The 14,795-nt window shown below is 35.1% G+C and overlaps 1 protein-coding gene across 4 annotated transcripts in view; it reads left to right on the top strand.

The window, feature by feature from the left end:
* RAD51B (RAD51 paralog B) overlaps positions 1-14,795 on the top strand; it is a 589,871-nt gene that overhangs the window by 10,809 nt on the left and 564,267 nt on the right. For all 4 annotated transcript variants that reach the window (XR_008992458.1, XR_008992457.1, XM_057488368.1 and 1 more), the window contains exons 3-4: positions 177-290; positions 4,687-4,803. Coding sequence is in view for 2 of the 4 variants with exons in the window: in XM_057488368.1 (XP_057344351.1) it covers positions 177-290; positions 4,687-4,803 (231 nt within the window). In the remaining 2 variants the exon portion in view is untranslated. The remainder of the gene's footprint in view (positions 1-176; positions 291-4,686; positions 4,804-14,795) is intronic.

Raw genomic sequence — 14,795 nt, 5'->3', positions numbered from 1 at the left:
CCATATCTTTTAGGTAAGGCATATTTAGAACACATAATAAAGAACACACAAGTCTTTGATTCACAATAAATTATGCTTTTATCTACACATGGACAGTGTGAATTGAAGATTTCTTTTTAATCCCAGTATCTTTGTTACACATAAATGTTTAAAATACTCTCTTTATATCTCTTTAGGATTTTTTATGTCTTTCCCCACTGGAGCTTATGAAGATGACTGGCCTTAGTTATCATGGTGTCCATGAACTTCTCTGTACGGTCAGTAGGGCCTGTGCCCCACAAATGCAAACGGTACGTATATTTTTTTATTATAATTTGATTATGATTTTTAGTTTGAAATGACTCTTTAGCTGACTCAAATCTGTTTTAGAATGAGGCAGAAGCAAAAATAGTGACGCGCACCTCAAAAATATTGGTTCTCACACCATAGAGTTAGTCCTTTAATGAGAATACAGTTGAACCTTGAACAATGCAGGGTGTAGGGTTGCCAACTGCCCCCCTGCCAGTTGAAAATCTGTCTATAACTTTTGACTCTCTCAAAATTGAACTGCTAATAGCTTACCATTGACCAGAACCTTACCAATTACATAGAGTCAATTAACATATATTTTGTGTGTTGTATGTATTATATACTATATCTTTACAATAAAATAGGCTAGAGAAATGAAAATGTTTTTTCAAATTTTCACAAATGTCCAAAAAATTTTCTGATATATTTACTGAAAAAAAAAAATCCATGTGTAAGTGAACCTGTGCACTTCAAACCCATGTTGTTCAAGGGTCCACAGTATATGTGAAAATTTATGTAGTTTTTATGCTCATGGGAGACAGTTCCTAATTATGGGAATGAACAGGCAGCAGGAAGTTTTTTCCTGTCTAGCTGACTGTGATATTTCAAAATGTCACCTTTCTCTTTTGTTTATTTGGGTAGGATATGTAGATGTCATGGTTAAATTATAATATACTTTTAATTTTAGAGTGCCCTGACTCTGTAATACTATTTTTTACCATCATCTCTTACTCTGCATCATAAAGTACACATATTAGACTTATACTTGCTTATAATTAAATAAATAATACTTGAAAATTTATCCTAACTCATGAAAAGAGCTAAAAAGTCTTTTATAACTAGTCCTTGTCAAGTTGTACTATTATTTCATGCTTTCTTTCTCATGAGTTTAGTTTTTCAAAATGTAGGTTTATTGCGTGATAGAAAATACCTTTTTTTCCTATGGTAAGAACTGCCTAAAAGTCTGTTCAGTGATTTGCAAATGTATTTATTTATGTAGATTTTAAATTACTTGTGTAATTCTCTTATACTGAAATTTGGTTATCATTGAGAAATAAAGTTGGGTGCAGTTTTATGCAGTAGGAAGGAAAGAATGTTAGTGTCATTTGAAATTTGTAAACAACAAACAGATCAAGTATTTTCTTTTGTTCAGGTTTAGCTTGTGATCAAAGGGAAATACTTTAGAGGTAGAAAAGCCAGGAGAATTAGAATTAGCATTATAGATTGGTGATAGTCTTAGCTTTGTCATTAATCTTGCAGCTTTGAATAGCTCACTTTGTTTTATGGGAGAATTTAGAGCGTTAAACTAGTATGTGATGAATCTGTGATTAGGTTTCAGATTAACTTGTTAAAATTTTAAAAGTTGTAAAGTACCAAGGAAACCTTTTAATTTGGCATTTGTTGTTCTCTTTGGTCAATATCTATGGTTTATGACTATTACATGATGAAATAAGAGAGCTGGGCAAGGAATTCAATTTTAGTTTCCACTTCTGTCAACATTTCCAGCTGCAGTATCAGTACCATTCTAAATGTCAACTCAAGAAGCCATCTTTCTCCTCTGTTGTATGTTTACTTTTGTAGAATTCTTTAGATTTGAGTCCTGCCTTAAACACTGGTTTAGTCTTAGTTCATTCCTTCATGAAAAATGTTTTTGCTCATGTATTTATTCAGTCATTTATTCCTTCAACCAGTATTTATTGAGCTCCAGTATTTAATGTGTCAGGTAGCCTGTTAGGTACTGGGAATATTGTTGTGAACATGATTGGTAAAGTTCCTGCCCTTACAGTCTAGTGGAAGAAGTCAGGCAGTAAACAAATTATTACAGAAATAATTAGTTCATTGTAGTAATGGTAAGTCCTATCAAGGAAAAGTACAGAGCTTTGAAACTAATAACAGGGTCAGTACTTAGTTTACGGGTCAAGAAGAGTTCTCCCAAGGTAGTGACACATTAGTTAAAACCTGAGGATGAATAGGAGAGAGAGGCAAAGGAGTTGGAAAGGGAGGTGAGTGGGAAAAAGTTTGCAGGTAGTGGGACTAGGAAATGAAAAGGCCTCATGACGAGGAGAATGGTGCTTGTATGGGAAACTCAGGCTGGTATGAATGAAATGTAGCAGTGAGGAAGAGCTTGGCAAGAGATGAAGTCAGAGAAGTAAGCAGGAGTCAGACCATTGGGGCCTGCAGAGCATGTTAAGGACTTTGGATTTTATTCTGAGAGCAATGAGAAGTCATAAAAGGGTATGATCTAATATATGTTTTTAAAAACTCAGTCTTCAACAAAGACAAGTGATTGAATAGGATCAACACAATATTTGTGCAAACTAGTTAAGTATTTATATCTATATCTCAGACAGAAAGTGATTGTGACATGGATTATTAGTGTCGTATTAAAGCAGGTGGTATAATATCAGTTATCATGAGAGAGATTTAGGAGGGAGAATGAGTGGGATTTGGTGATTGACTGTGGGTAGTGGGATATAGGGACATATTAGAGATGATTCCATGAACTTTGCTTTGAGAAACTGGGTAGTACCATGGCCTGAGATAAGGAAAACTGGAAGAGGATCAGATTTGAGGGGGGCAGATTGTGAATTTCATTTAGTGCTTGTCAAATTTAAGGTGTTTGTGAAAGACTGAGTGGAGATGTGAAGTAGACAGTTAAATATATGGACCTAGTGCTTATAGGAGAGGTCTGCAATAGATGTGTGCATTTGGGAGTCATCAGTGTAACTATGATAGTCAAATCCATGGGAATGGATGAGTGATTGCCTAGAAAGTGTATAGCAAGGAGATAAGTTTACCTAAGACCCAGTGAGGCCAACATTTAAAAATAAGATTAGAGAATGATGAATGTGAAAAGCAGCAGCCACCAAAGTAGAAAATAAACTGGTGGAGTGTCATATCACAATATTCCTTTTGTCTCATTTACATATATACTGTTATTTCTGAAGTCTTGTTCTGTTAGTTCATCTTATTCTTTTTTTGTGTGTGGGTTTTCACTAAATCTATTATTCTGGTGATTATAATTACAGTTGTAAGTACTTTCATGTTGACAGATTGGGCTGCCTTCACAAGTTTGATAAAGTATTCCCATGTCCATGTATGATGCCTTATGGCAGATTATAGACATTATTCAGGTATGACCAAATCATATGCAAATCATAGGACTTTGTCTATTTTTTTCTAATGTGCCTGAATATAGCTTTAAAAAATCTGTGATAACCCATGGTTTCATTGATCTAAAAATTCAATAGGTGAGATAAGACAAGAGGGGGCACATTTATGGCTGATAAGTGTCAATATGCTGGTCTTGTACCTCTTCACAGAGGCAGAAGAGATAGGTTTTGATTTGGATTTGAGAGAGAGGTTTATTGAATTGTAAACTTTAAGTGGGTAGGAACTATGTCTGTTTGGTTTACCACTGAGTCCCAGAGTTTATCATAGTACGTGGCATGCAGTAGGCACTCAATATTTATTGAATGAATGAATGATTACAATTCTGTGGCTTGACCTCAGCTTACTTGGGCAACTTAATAAAATAGTAGTAATTTTTAAAGTAAGAGATTGTAGAGAGACACGTGATTTTTTATACATTGCCAGTGGCATGTAATCACGTTAGTCATATCTGCGAAGACCCTTATTTGAAATAAAAAAACATTGACAGGTTCTAAGGATTTGATGTGAATGTTTTCTGGTGGGCCACTTCTCAGCTTACTATACCTACCTTCAAACTGCTCTTCACAAACCAACCTTGGTTTAAAACGGTAACTCACTCCTTGTTGCTCTCAGCATAAACTCCAAACTTCAACAAGGCTTTTCATGATTTGGCTCCTGCATATTTTTCCAGCTTCATTGCTTGTCTCACTATGACCACACCCCATCTTTCAACCATTCTAAGTGAACTCTGTTGTTTTAGTAGTTTTTGTTAGTTTCTGTTTCTTCCCTTTCTGTGTAACTTCTGTCTCTCTTTGGCAGGAACATGCACATTTCCTATGCCTGTCTAACAGCTATTTCAGATTTTAGCTCAGACATCCAGTTCTTCTGTGAAGTCTTCCTGGATCACAAAATCTAGATCAGTATATTATTTTTGTGTCTCCACTTACCCTATTACAATATCTCTTTATTAATCGTACTGTAATTGCCCAGTTTCTAGTTCTAATTTCAGTTTCTGGTTGACAGTAAGTACTGTAAGGCCAGGTGCTCTGTATGCTTCTGTTATTATGTCATATCCCTAATAATCTATCACAGTCCCTGGCACAGAGTAAATATTTACTGAACAAATAAATAATAGAGGAAAAATGATGTATTGCCATTACAGCTGCTAAATTTGGGGTTTGGATTTGGTTTCTGCTTTTGAATAGATCTAGAGGTTGAAAAGAACTTCATTTTTTCCTTGTTCAGGTTTATGGGATGAAGACACAAAGGTGTGCTGCTCCCTCACCAGCATTCTTAGCTACAACCCTTTCTGCACTAGATGAAGCCCTGCGTGGTGGTGTGGCTTGTGGATCCCTGACAGAGGTAAAAGAAACACTTCCCAAACCTTCTTCCATTGACCTATAACCTGCAGAGCCAAGGGAAAAGTTTGGTTAAAAAATAGAAGTTGTTTCACAAGTAGTAACCTGAATTAAATTATAAATATCTCAAGAGCATGGTTCTCCACTCAGTACCTAGTACAGGGGCTTTGCTGACCAACTGAGGTCTGCTTAGGTTACTGTTTCTCAGAATTAATTTAGCAAGTGATGAATATTATACAATAGTTTGAAACAATTTGGGGAAATTAAAAAAGGACCATTACCTAGTGATTAGGAAGGAAAATTAGAAATTTTATTAACATGGGCAGTTAGAGTATTAAACTGAAGTGAGCTATTTTTAGTTCCTGTTGGAGATAAAATTTGGTTCTAGAAAGTGATAGGTTGTTGTATTAGTTATATATTGTTGCATAACAAATAATCCCTAAACTTAAGAGAACAATAAACATTAGTTATTTTGTAGTGGCTTAGCTCGAAGATATTGGCAAGGGATGCAGCATCTGAAGGCTTGGTGGGCTTGAGGCTACTTTCAAGGGCCTCACTTACATGACTGGCAAGTTGATACTGGGTGTTGCTAGGAGGTCACAGTTCCTCCCCAGACAGGTTCTCTGTAGGCTGCCTGGGTCCCTTCTTGACATGGTGGCTAACTTCCCCAAGGCAGGATGGAAGTGGCAGTTTAGCTGTGGAAGTTACCATGACTGCTGCCACATTCTCTTCATTAGAAGTGAGTCATTAATTCCAGCCCATGTTCAAGGAAAGGGAAATTAGGCTTTACCTTTGAAAGAAGAAGTGTCAAGAATTTGAGGACATGTTTTTAATTGAATAAATTTATGTGTTCCATTGTGTAAGTTTAAGATATACAATGTGTTACATTGATACATTTTTGTATTATGATTGCTGATGTAGGAGGATGTATCACATTACATAATTATAGTACAATATTGTTTATATTTGTTACACTGTGCCTTAGATCTCTATGCCTTATTTACTACTCATTGTACATTTGTACCCTTAAATACCATCACTATTATTCCCCAATGGCACAAGTAACCACCATTTTACCCTTTTTTTTACAGGTTTAACACTTTTAGATTCCATATGTGATATAACACGGTACTTGTCTTTGTCTGATTTATCTTAGCATAAATTGCCTAGCGTCCATTCATGTTGTCTCAAATGGGATATGTACATCTTTTTTATCCATTCATCCATTAATGGTCATTTGAATTGTTTCTTTAAAATAATTTTTTTAAGGTATTATTGATATACACTCTTATGAAGGTTTCACATGAAAAAACAAAGTGGTTACTACATTTACCCATGTTATCAAGTCCCCACCCATACCCCAATGCAGTCATGGTCCATCAGTGCAGCAAGATGCCACAGATCCACTATGTGCCTTCTCTGTGCTACACTGCTCTCCCCATGATACTGCACACCATGTGTACTAAACATAATACCCCTCAATCCCCTTCTCCCTCCGTCCCTACCCACCCTCCCACACCCCTCCCCTTTGGTAACCACTAGTTTCTTTTTGGAGTCTCTGAATCTGCTACTATTTTGTTCCTTTAGTTTTGCTTCATTGTTATACTCCACAAATGAGGGAAATCATTTGGCACTTGTCTTTCTCCACCTGGCTTACTTCACTGAGCATTATGTCCTCCAGCTCCATGCATGTTGTTGCAAATGGTAGGATTTGTTTTTTTCTTATGGCTGAATAGTATTCCATTGTGTATATGTACCACATCTTTATCCATTCATCTACTGTTGGACACTTAGGTTGCTTCTATATTGTAGCTATTGTAAAAAGTGCTGCGATAAACATAGGGGTGCATATGTCTTTTTGAATCTGAGAAGTTGTATTCTTTGGGTAAATTCCAAGGAGTGGGATTCCCAGGTCAAATGGTATTTCTGTTTCTAGTTTTTTTGAGGAACCTCCATATTGCTTTCCATAATGGTTGAACTAGCTTACATTCCCACCAACAGTGTAGGAAGGTTCTGCTTTCTCCACATCCTCGCTAGCATTTGTTGTTCTTAGTCTTTTTGATGCTGGCCATCCTTACTGGTGTGAGGTGATAGCTCATTGTGATTTTCTATTTTTTTAAATTTATTTTTATGTTTTATTTTTATTTTGGTATCATTAATCTACAATTACTTGAGGAACATCAAGTTCCCCCCACAAACCCCATTACAAGTCCCCCCCACAAACCCCATTACAGTCACTGTCCATCAGCGTAGTAAGATGCTGTAGAATCACTACTTGTCTTCTCTGTGTTGCACAGCCCTCCCTGTGCCCCCCCATTATACATGCTAATCATAATGCCCCCTTTCTTCCCCCCCACCCCTTATCCCTCCCTTCCCACCCATCCTCCCCAGTCCCTTTCCCTCTGGTAACTGTTAGTCCATTCTTGGGTTCTGTGATTCTGCTGTTGTTTTGTTCCTTCAGTTTTTTATTTGTTCTTATACTCCACATATGAGTGAAATCATTTGGTACTTGTCTTTCTTTGTCTGGCTTATTTCACTGATATGGTAGGATTTGTTTTCTTCTTATGGCTGAATAATATTCCATTGTGTATATGTACCACATCTTCTTTATCCATTCATCTACTGATGAACACTTAGGTTGTTTCCATTTCTTGGCTCTTGTAAATAGTGCTGTAATAAACATAGGGGTGCATAATGTCTTTTTCAAACTGGGCTGCTGCATTCCTAGGGTAAATTCCTAGGAGTGGAATTCCTGGGTCAAATGGTATTTCTGTTTTGAGCTTTTTGAGGAACCTCCATACTGCTTTCCACAATGGTTGAACTAATTTACATTCCCACCAGCAGTGTAGGAGGGTTCCTCTTTCTCCACAACCTTGCCAACATTTGTTGTTGTTTGTCTTTTGGATGGTGGTGATCCTTACTGGTGTGAGGTGATATCTCATTGTGGTTTTAATTTGCATTTCCCTGATGATTAGTGATGTGAAGCATCTTTTCATGTATCTGTTGGCCGTCTGAATTTCTTCTTTTGAGAACTGTCTCTTCATATCCTCTCCCCATTTGTTAATCAGGTTATTTGCTTTTTGGGTGTTGAGACATGTAAGTTTTTTATATATTTTGGATGTTAACCCCTTGTCGGATATGTCATTTACAAATATATTCTCCCATACTGTAGGATGCCTTTTTGCTCTGTTGATGGTTTTGTTTGCCATACAGAAACTTTTTAGTTTGATGTAGTCCCATGAGTTCATTTTTGCTTTTGTTTCCCTTTCTTGAGGAGATGTGTTCAGGAAGAAGTTGCTCATGCTTATATTCAGGAGATTTTTGCCTATGTTGTCTTCTAAGAGTTTTATGGTTTGAATTGTTTCTGTATCTTGGTGATTGTGAATAATTTTGCTTTAAATATGGGAGTACATATATCACATTAAAATTCTGTTTTCATTGCCTTTGGGTAAATACTCAGAAGTGGAATTACTGGATCGTATGGTAGATCTATTTTTAATTTCTTGAGGAACCTCCATATTGTTTTCTAGAATGAGAATTAGAGGACATTTAAAAACCACCACAGTCCTTTTTCTTGAAAACTACATTTGTGTGCTTACTGGTCTTAATGTCATGACTTACTCCTGATGAACTTCTTGCCATAGGTTTTAGGGGCATGAATACTTTAAGCATACTTCTAAACAAGAGCAGACTCTTACATTCTGATAGTTATAGATTTAACTTGTAGATATTTTTCCTTGAAGATAGGTGCTCTGTTTTAGATATTATACCTTATTTTATGTTCTGTCTTCCAAGAAAGATTTAAAAATGTGTGTGTGCTATGACTACCAGATAGTTGGTAAGTGAATGAATGAGTGAATTTTAAAAATAAATAAAAGAACCCAAAACCAGAAAATACCCTTCTTTGTCACCAGGTGGTGCCAGAATCCATTTTACAAAATCTTTTGGCAATCTAGTTGGACCTTTGCTCAAATAGGTTTATAACAGTAGTGTTCCACAGTTATAATAGCAAAAATTGAGCTTAAGGAAGATTGACTAACAACTGCTTTTTATTTTTTAAGATTAATTTAGCTTTTATCAATTCTTTCTGAATCCAAGTGACAGTAACAAGCATTTAGGTGTTTTGTTGTTATCTGCTTGGCTGACTTGGAGTATAAATACCACGACTATTTATTAGTGGCAAGTTCTCTACTTTCTGTTTCAGTTACAGTTACCCTTTTCAAGTCGTTTTGGAATTTTTCAGTTCAGTAGAGGGAGTTCACCTTTTCTTAATAAAGTTTTAATACATATTTTATATATACAAAGTTAAATATATACTGCACATGTAAGTTATAAACTCTTATGAGTCTATGATCCAGTAAGAAGTAGAATACCAAAGCCATTGAAACTGACTGTGGGATCCTCCCTGATCCTATTTTTTACCTTCTTTTAGGGTGTAGTCTCTATCCTGAATTTCTACCATTCCTATACTTTTTTCATTATAGTTTCCAAGGCTTATGTACTTACACAGCAGTCATAATATTTTATTTAGTTTTGCTTATTTTTGAGCTCTATTAAATCTATAATTATAATTTAATCTGTGATTAGATCATATCATATCTCTTCTGTGAATTCCTTTTTTCATTTAATATTGCTTCCTAAGATTTATCCATGTTGCTGCTAGTAGCAATAGTATAATTCACTTTCATTGCTGTATCATACTCCATTTTGAAAATATGTCACAGTTTGTTCCTTCTCCCATGAGTGAACATTTGGGTTGTTTCTAGTTTGCTGCTAATATGAACAAGTCCTGTGAAAACTGTTGTACATGTCTCCTGGTTTGCATGTTACAGGCATTTTTCAAAGGCAGGGCTTGGCAAACTACTTCCCAGCAGTCAAATCCAGCTCCATGCCTGTGTTTGTAAATGGCATTTTCTTGTTACACAGCTATGCTCATTTGTTTTTATCCATCTATCTATATATTTGTCTTTGGTTGTTTTTGTGATAAAAGGGAGAGTTGAGTTAGTTGTGACAGAGACCTCAGGGTCTGCAAAGCCTAAAATATTTATTATCTAGCTCTTATCTAGGTTATCTACCTTGGAGTTAATTTCTGGTGATAGGGTATGTGCATATTGTAATTTTACAGAATCAGGACAGGTTATTTTCCAGAGCAGTTGTGTCTGCTTACATTCCGGTTATTTTCCAGAGCAGTTGTGTCTGCTTACATTCCTACCAGTGATAAGCAGCAATTCTTCTTGCTCCACATCTTCTTGCCTTATTAAGCAAGGAGGTATTAACAGACTTCTTTGTGGTCTTAGTTTTTACTTTCCTGTTACTTAATGTGGAATCATAATTCATTTGGCTATTTAGAAGATAATTTTATTAAGGTGCAATTTAAATACTATAAAATTTAACCATTATGTCTGTATAATTCAATTATTTTAGTAAATTTACAATAAATCACATTGAAATCCAATTTTAGAACATTCCATTATCCTAAAATGTTCCCTCATGCCCATTTATAGTTAATCCCTGCCCCCGTCCTCAGTCCTAGGCACTCACTGATCTTACTGTGTATCTCTGTAATTTGCCTTTTCTAAACATTTCATATAAATGGATTTCTATAATAGGTAGTCTTTTGAATTTGGTTTCTTTCACATTGCATGTTTTTGAGGTTCATCCATGTTGGTAGTTTGTGCCTTTTAATTGTTGTATTATTGCACAATTTGTTTATCTACTCTTCAACTGATGGGCACTTGGATTGTTTCCAGTTTTTGTCTATCAGGAATAAAGCTACTATAAATGTTCATGAACTTGTCTTTGTGTGGGCGTGGGTTTTTGTTTCTCTTGGGTAGATTCCTAGGAGTGGAATGGCTAGATCATATGATATGTGCATGTTTAACTTTTTAAGGAACTGCCTGACTGCTTTCCAAAGTGGCTGTACAATTTTACATTCTCACCAGCAATGCATGATGGTTCATTTCTCCACAACTTCACCAACAGTTAGTATTTATCTTCTTGACTCTTATCTATTTTAGTGAGTGTGCAGTGGTATTTCATTGTAGTTTTATTTTTCATTTCCTTAATGAGTAATGATATTGAACTCCTATTTGTATGCTTATTAGCCATTAAAAATTTTTCTTTGGTGAAATGTCTATTCAAATTTTTTGCCTATTGTTAGTTAGTTGGTTGTTTTCTTGTTTTTAGTTGTAAGGGTTCTTTGTATTATTCTGGATGCAAGTACTTTATCAGATATATGATCTGCAATTATTTTCTTCCAGTCTGTTGCTTATCTCTTCACTTTCTTAATAGTAGCTTTTGAAGTTTTACATTTTGGTGTAATCTAGTCCATTAATTTTTTTTGTTTTATAGTTTGTGCTTTTAGTGTTGTGTCTATGAATTGTTTGTCCAGCCAAGGACCTAGAGATTTTTGTTATGTTTTCTTATAGAGTTTTATAGTTACACGTTTTGCATTAGTCTATGATCCCGTTTGAGCTGATTTTTGTGTGATCTATTTTGAGTTAACTGGTAGAATGAATTGTGAAATATATCCTCTTTTTTTATATTCTGTAATAGTTTTATAAGATTAGAATTATTTGTTTCTTGAAAATTTGTTAGATCTTGCCTGAAAAATGCTGTTTTTCAGTTGTCTGGTCATGATATTTTCCTTGTGGGAAGACTAAAAAACTGAAGTAAATCCCTTTAATGGTTATAGGACTGTTCAGGTTTTCTATTTTTTCTTGAGTAGTTTTAGTGAATGATATTTTTTGGAATTTTCTCATTTTCTTTAATTTTTGAATTTATTGTCATAAAGTTATTCACTGAATTCTTCTTGCCTTTAAATCTGGTTTTGTATGTGGTTTTATCCCCCTTTTCATTCTAATATTACTTATTTTGTCTTCTCTTTTCCTTTCTTTTTAAAAACTATCTGGTTAAAGTTTTGGGTATTTTCATAGTCTTTCTCAAGAACTATGCTGTTTCTTGGCCCTCTATCTTTTCTTTGTCTTCTACTTCAATGATTACTGTTATTTTTGTATTATCTTTTTTGACCCAGTTGTATTTTTTCTGGGATTGTTTTTTATTTTCTCTCTAAATTCTTAAATTACACATTTAATCCATTAATTTTTGGGTTTTCTTCTTTTTACTCTGAGCTTGAAAGGCTATGAATTTCTCTTGCTGCATTCTTTTTTGATATGAAGTGTTTTTATTTTCATTTAGTTGTAGTGGTATTTCAAGTTTTCCATTATGATTGCCTCTTTAACTGGTGAATTATTTGGAATTTTTGTTTATCTAAATTATTTAATTAAAAATTTATCTTTAAATTTTAGTTAGTTAACCTAATTGCATTTGGTTAGAGAACTTCATGTGATATTGATTCTCTGAAATTTCCTGAAACTTGTTTTAAGGTTTAATATGTGATAAACTTCCATAAATTTTCCATGTGTATTTGAGCAGAATGATTGTTTTCTAATAATTGAGTACTCTGCATATGAACATTAAAGTAAGCTTGTTACTTTAGGTTGCTCAAATCTTCCCTATCTTTACTGATTTTTTTCCCTCAGCCTGTTTTAATAATAACTCAGAGAAGGTGGTTAAAAAAGTCCATTATATTGTCAAGTTGACAAATTTACTTGTAGTTCTATAGTTTTTACTTTATGTATTTTGAGCCTATTATGTTTAAATTAAAACATTTAGAATTATCATGTATTCCTGGAAGACTGAATCATGTGCTGTGGTTCTTCTGCCACTGTCACTTGTCACTGTTACAGTTTCATGTTTATTTGATTAGGTAATGCAGATCTTCCTCAGGGGAGGATAAATTCCAAGTTGGTAGGGGTTATGTGTTTTTCTTCTTATTATATCCTCATTATTAGCACAGTGGAAGGTACTTAAATATTAGTTGAACAAATGAACAAATGAATGTTTTCATTTACTTGTTTTTAGCACTTATTTAGTATAGTGCTTTGGTCCTGCTGCCTCTCCTACACTCTCTCTTTCAGTCTTAGAATAAGGCAATCTTTAGGAACTTTAAATTTTATTGCTATTCTAGGGTACAGTATTTATTTTCATTTGTATGCCATTTGTATTTTCAAATTATCAAAATGATAGATTTAGGGAATATGATTTATCTACTTAATTGATTTTTTTTATTAATGAACATCAGTGATTGTTTTAGGAGTTTTTCCCTTATGTTTTTAAAGTTGCATTTCTCTAATGTATTTATGTCTATATCTACATATTTATGTGTTTTTTGTTATATATTTCTGTTTAACAAATCAATGCAAATCTTAGTGGCTAAAAACAAAATATTTATTATTTCATATAGTTTCTGTGAGTCAGGAATTCAGGAGTAGATTACCTGGGTATTTCCAGTTATGGTATCAGCCAAGATATTGGCCAAAGCTGCAGTCATCTGAAAACTTGATGAGAGCTGGGGGATGTACTTCCAAGATGGTTCACTCACCTGGCTGGGAAGCTGGCCCTGATGTTGGCAGGAGGACTCAGTTATTGGCCGCATGGACCTCTCCACAGGACTTCTTGAGTGTCTTCATGACATGGCGGCTGAGTTTCCCTAGAGTAAGTGAGCAAAGAGAACAAAGTAGAAATGGCAATGTTTTTTATGACCTATCCTTGGAAGTTACATAGGTTCACTCCTGCTGTCTTCTATTAGTCACATAAATGCCTAGATACAGTGTAGGAGGAGACTGCAGAAGTGCATAAATACCCATGTGAGGATCACTGGGTCCTTCTTAGAAACTGGCTGCCATTATTTATACACATACACACAAACACATATTTATGTGTATTTATATAAGTATGTGTGTGTATGTGTATAATTTAAAAAAACTTTATTACCTTTCCATTCTCAAAGACTTTGTAGTAGGCAAAATTCCTAAAACGGCTGCCGAGAAATGTTCTTCCATAATCCCTGGAACCTGTGAATATGATCAGATAACACTCCTATGATTATGGTATGTTGTATGGCGTAATTGTCTTTATGATGAGGAGATTATCCTGATCTGATCCTATGAGCCCTTGAAAGCAGTGAGCTTTCTCTGGCTAAAGAAGGGAAAGCCAGAGTCAAAAGAAACACAAAGATGAAAGGGGCCATGTGAGAAGGAATGCAGGTGGCCTTTAGGAGCAGGGGGCAGCCCTCAGATGGCAGCCAGAAAGGAAACAGGGAGCTCACATCTACAACTACAGAGAAGTGGATTTTGCCAACAACCTGAATGAGCTTGGAACTTGATACTTCCTCCCAGCCTCCAGGTAAGAGCCCAGCTCAGTTGACACCTTGATTTTGGTCTTGTGAGAGGGCAGAGGACCTAGTGAAGCCCATCAAAACTGCTAACCTGTAGGACTTTGAGATAATAAATGGATGTTGTTTTAAGCTGTTAAATTTGTGGTAATTTGATACATAGCAACAGAAAACTAATACCAATACTAATACCAATATCCGTGGAGGTATCTAATTAATTACATTGCATGATCTTCATTTCTGGTCAAAAGGCCAAATCTAGAGTCCCAGATATCAGGTAGAAGTTAGACCTGATGGAGGTGAGGGGTAAGGCAACTGGTTGAATAAACTTAGACTAGGCTTGGAGATGACTGAGGGAGTAATAATAAACCTGGAAACATTCTGCTCTCATTTTTATAGCTGCTCTTTCTTGACTTCAACTTCAGAATTCCTTAGTTTATTTGTCATCAGTTTTGATTCATGTGAATGTCCCTAAATCTGTGTGTATATTCAGTTACAGCACCAAGAATAAAAGTGGGACTACAGAAACATTACTCATGCCCAAAGCAGAAGCAACAGAGGAGAAATCAAAGAGAAAACAGCTCTCCTGAATCACTAATGGCTGTGAACTCCAGGGCTTTGTCCCATTCCCTGAGAACATCAAATTCCTTACTTGTGGAAACTATAAGCAAATAAATCTGCATCTGTTATAACTGAATGTTGGTAGTAAAAATATGTTTGCAGTTTAAACTTGAGAAGTTTACATTATGTGGAGATCAAAC

Source organism: Manis pentadactyla, chromosome 11, assembly GCF_030020395.1.
Source record: "Manis pentadactyla isolate mManPen7 chromosome 11, mManPen7.hap1, whole genome shotgun sequence".
In the NCBI taxonomy this organism is placed as follows: Eukaryota; Metazoa; Chordata; class Mammalia; order Pholidota; family Manidae; genus Manis; species Manis pentadactyla.
Note: the sequence above shows the minus strand (reverse complement) of the source record. Positions and strands in the feature narration are given on the sequence as shown.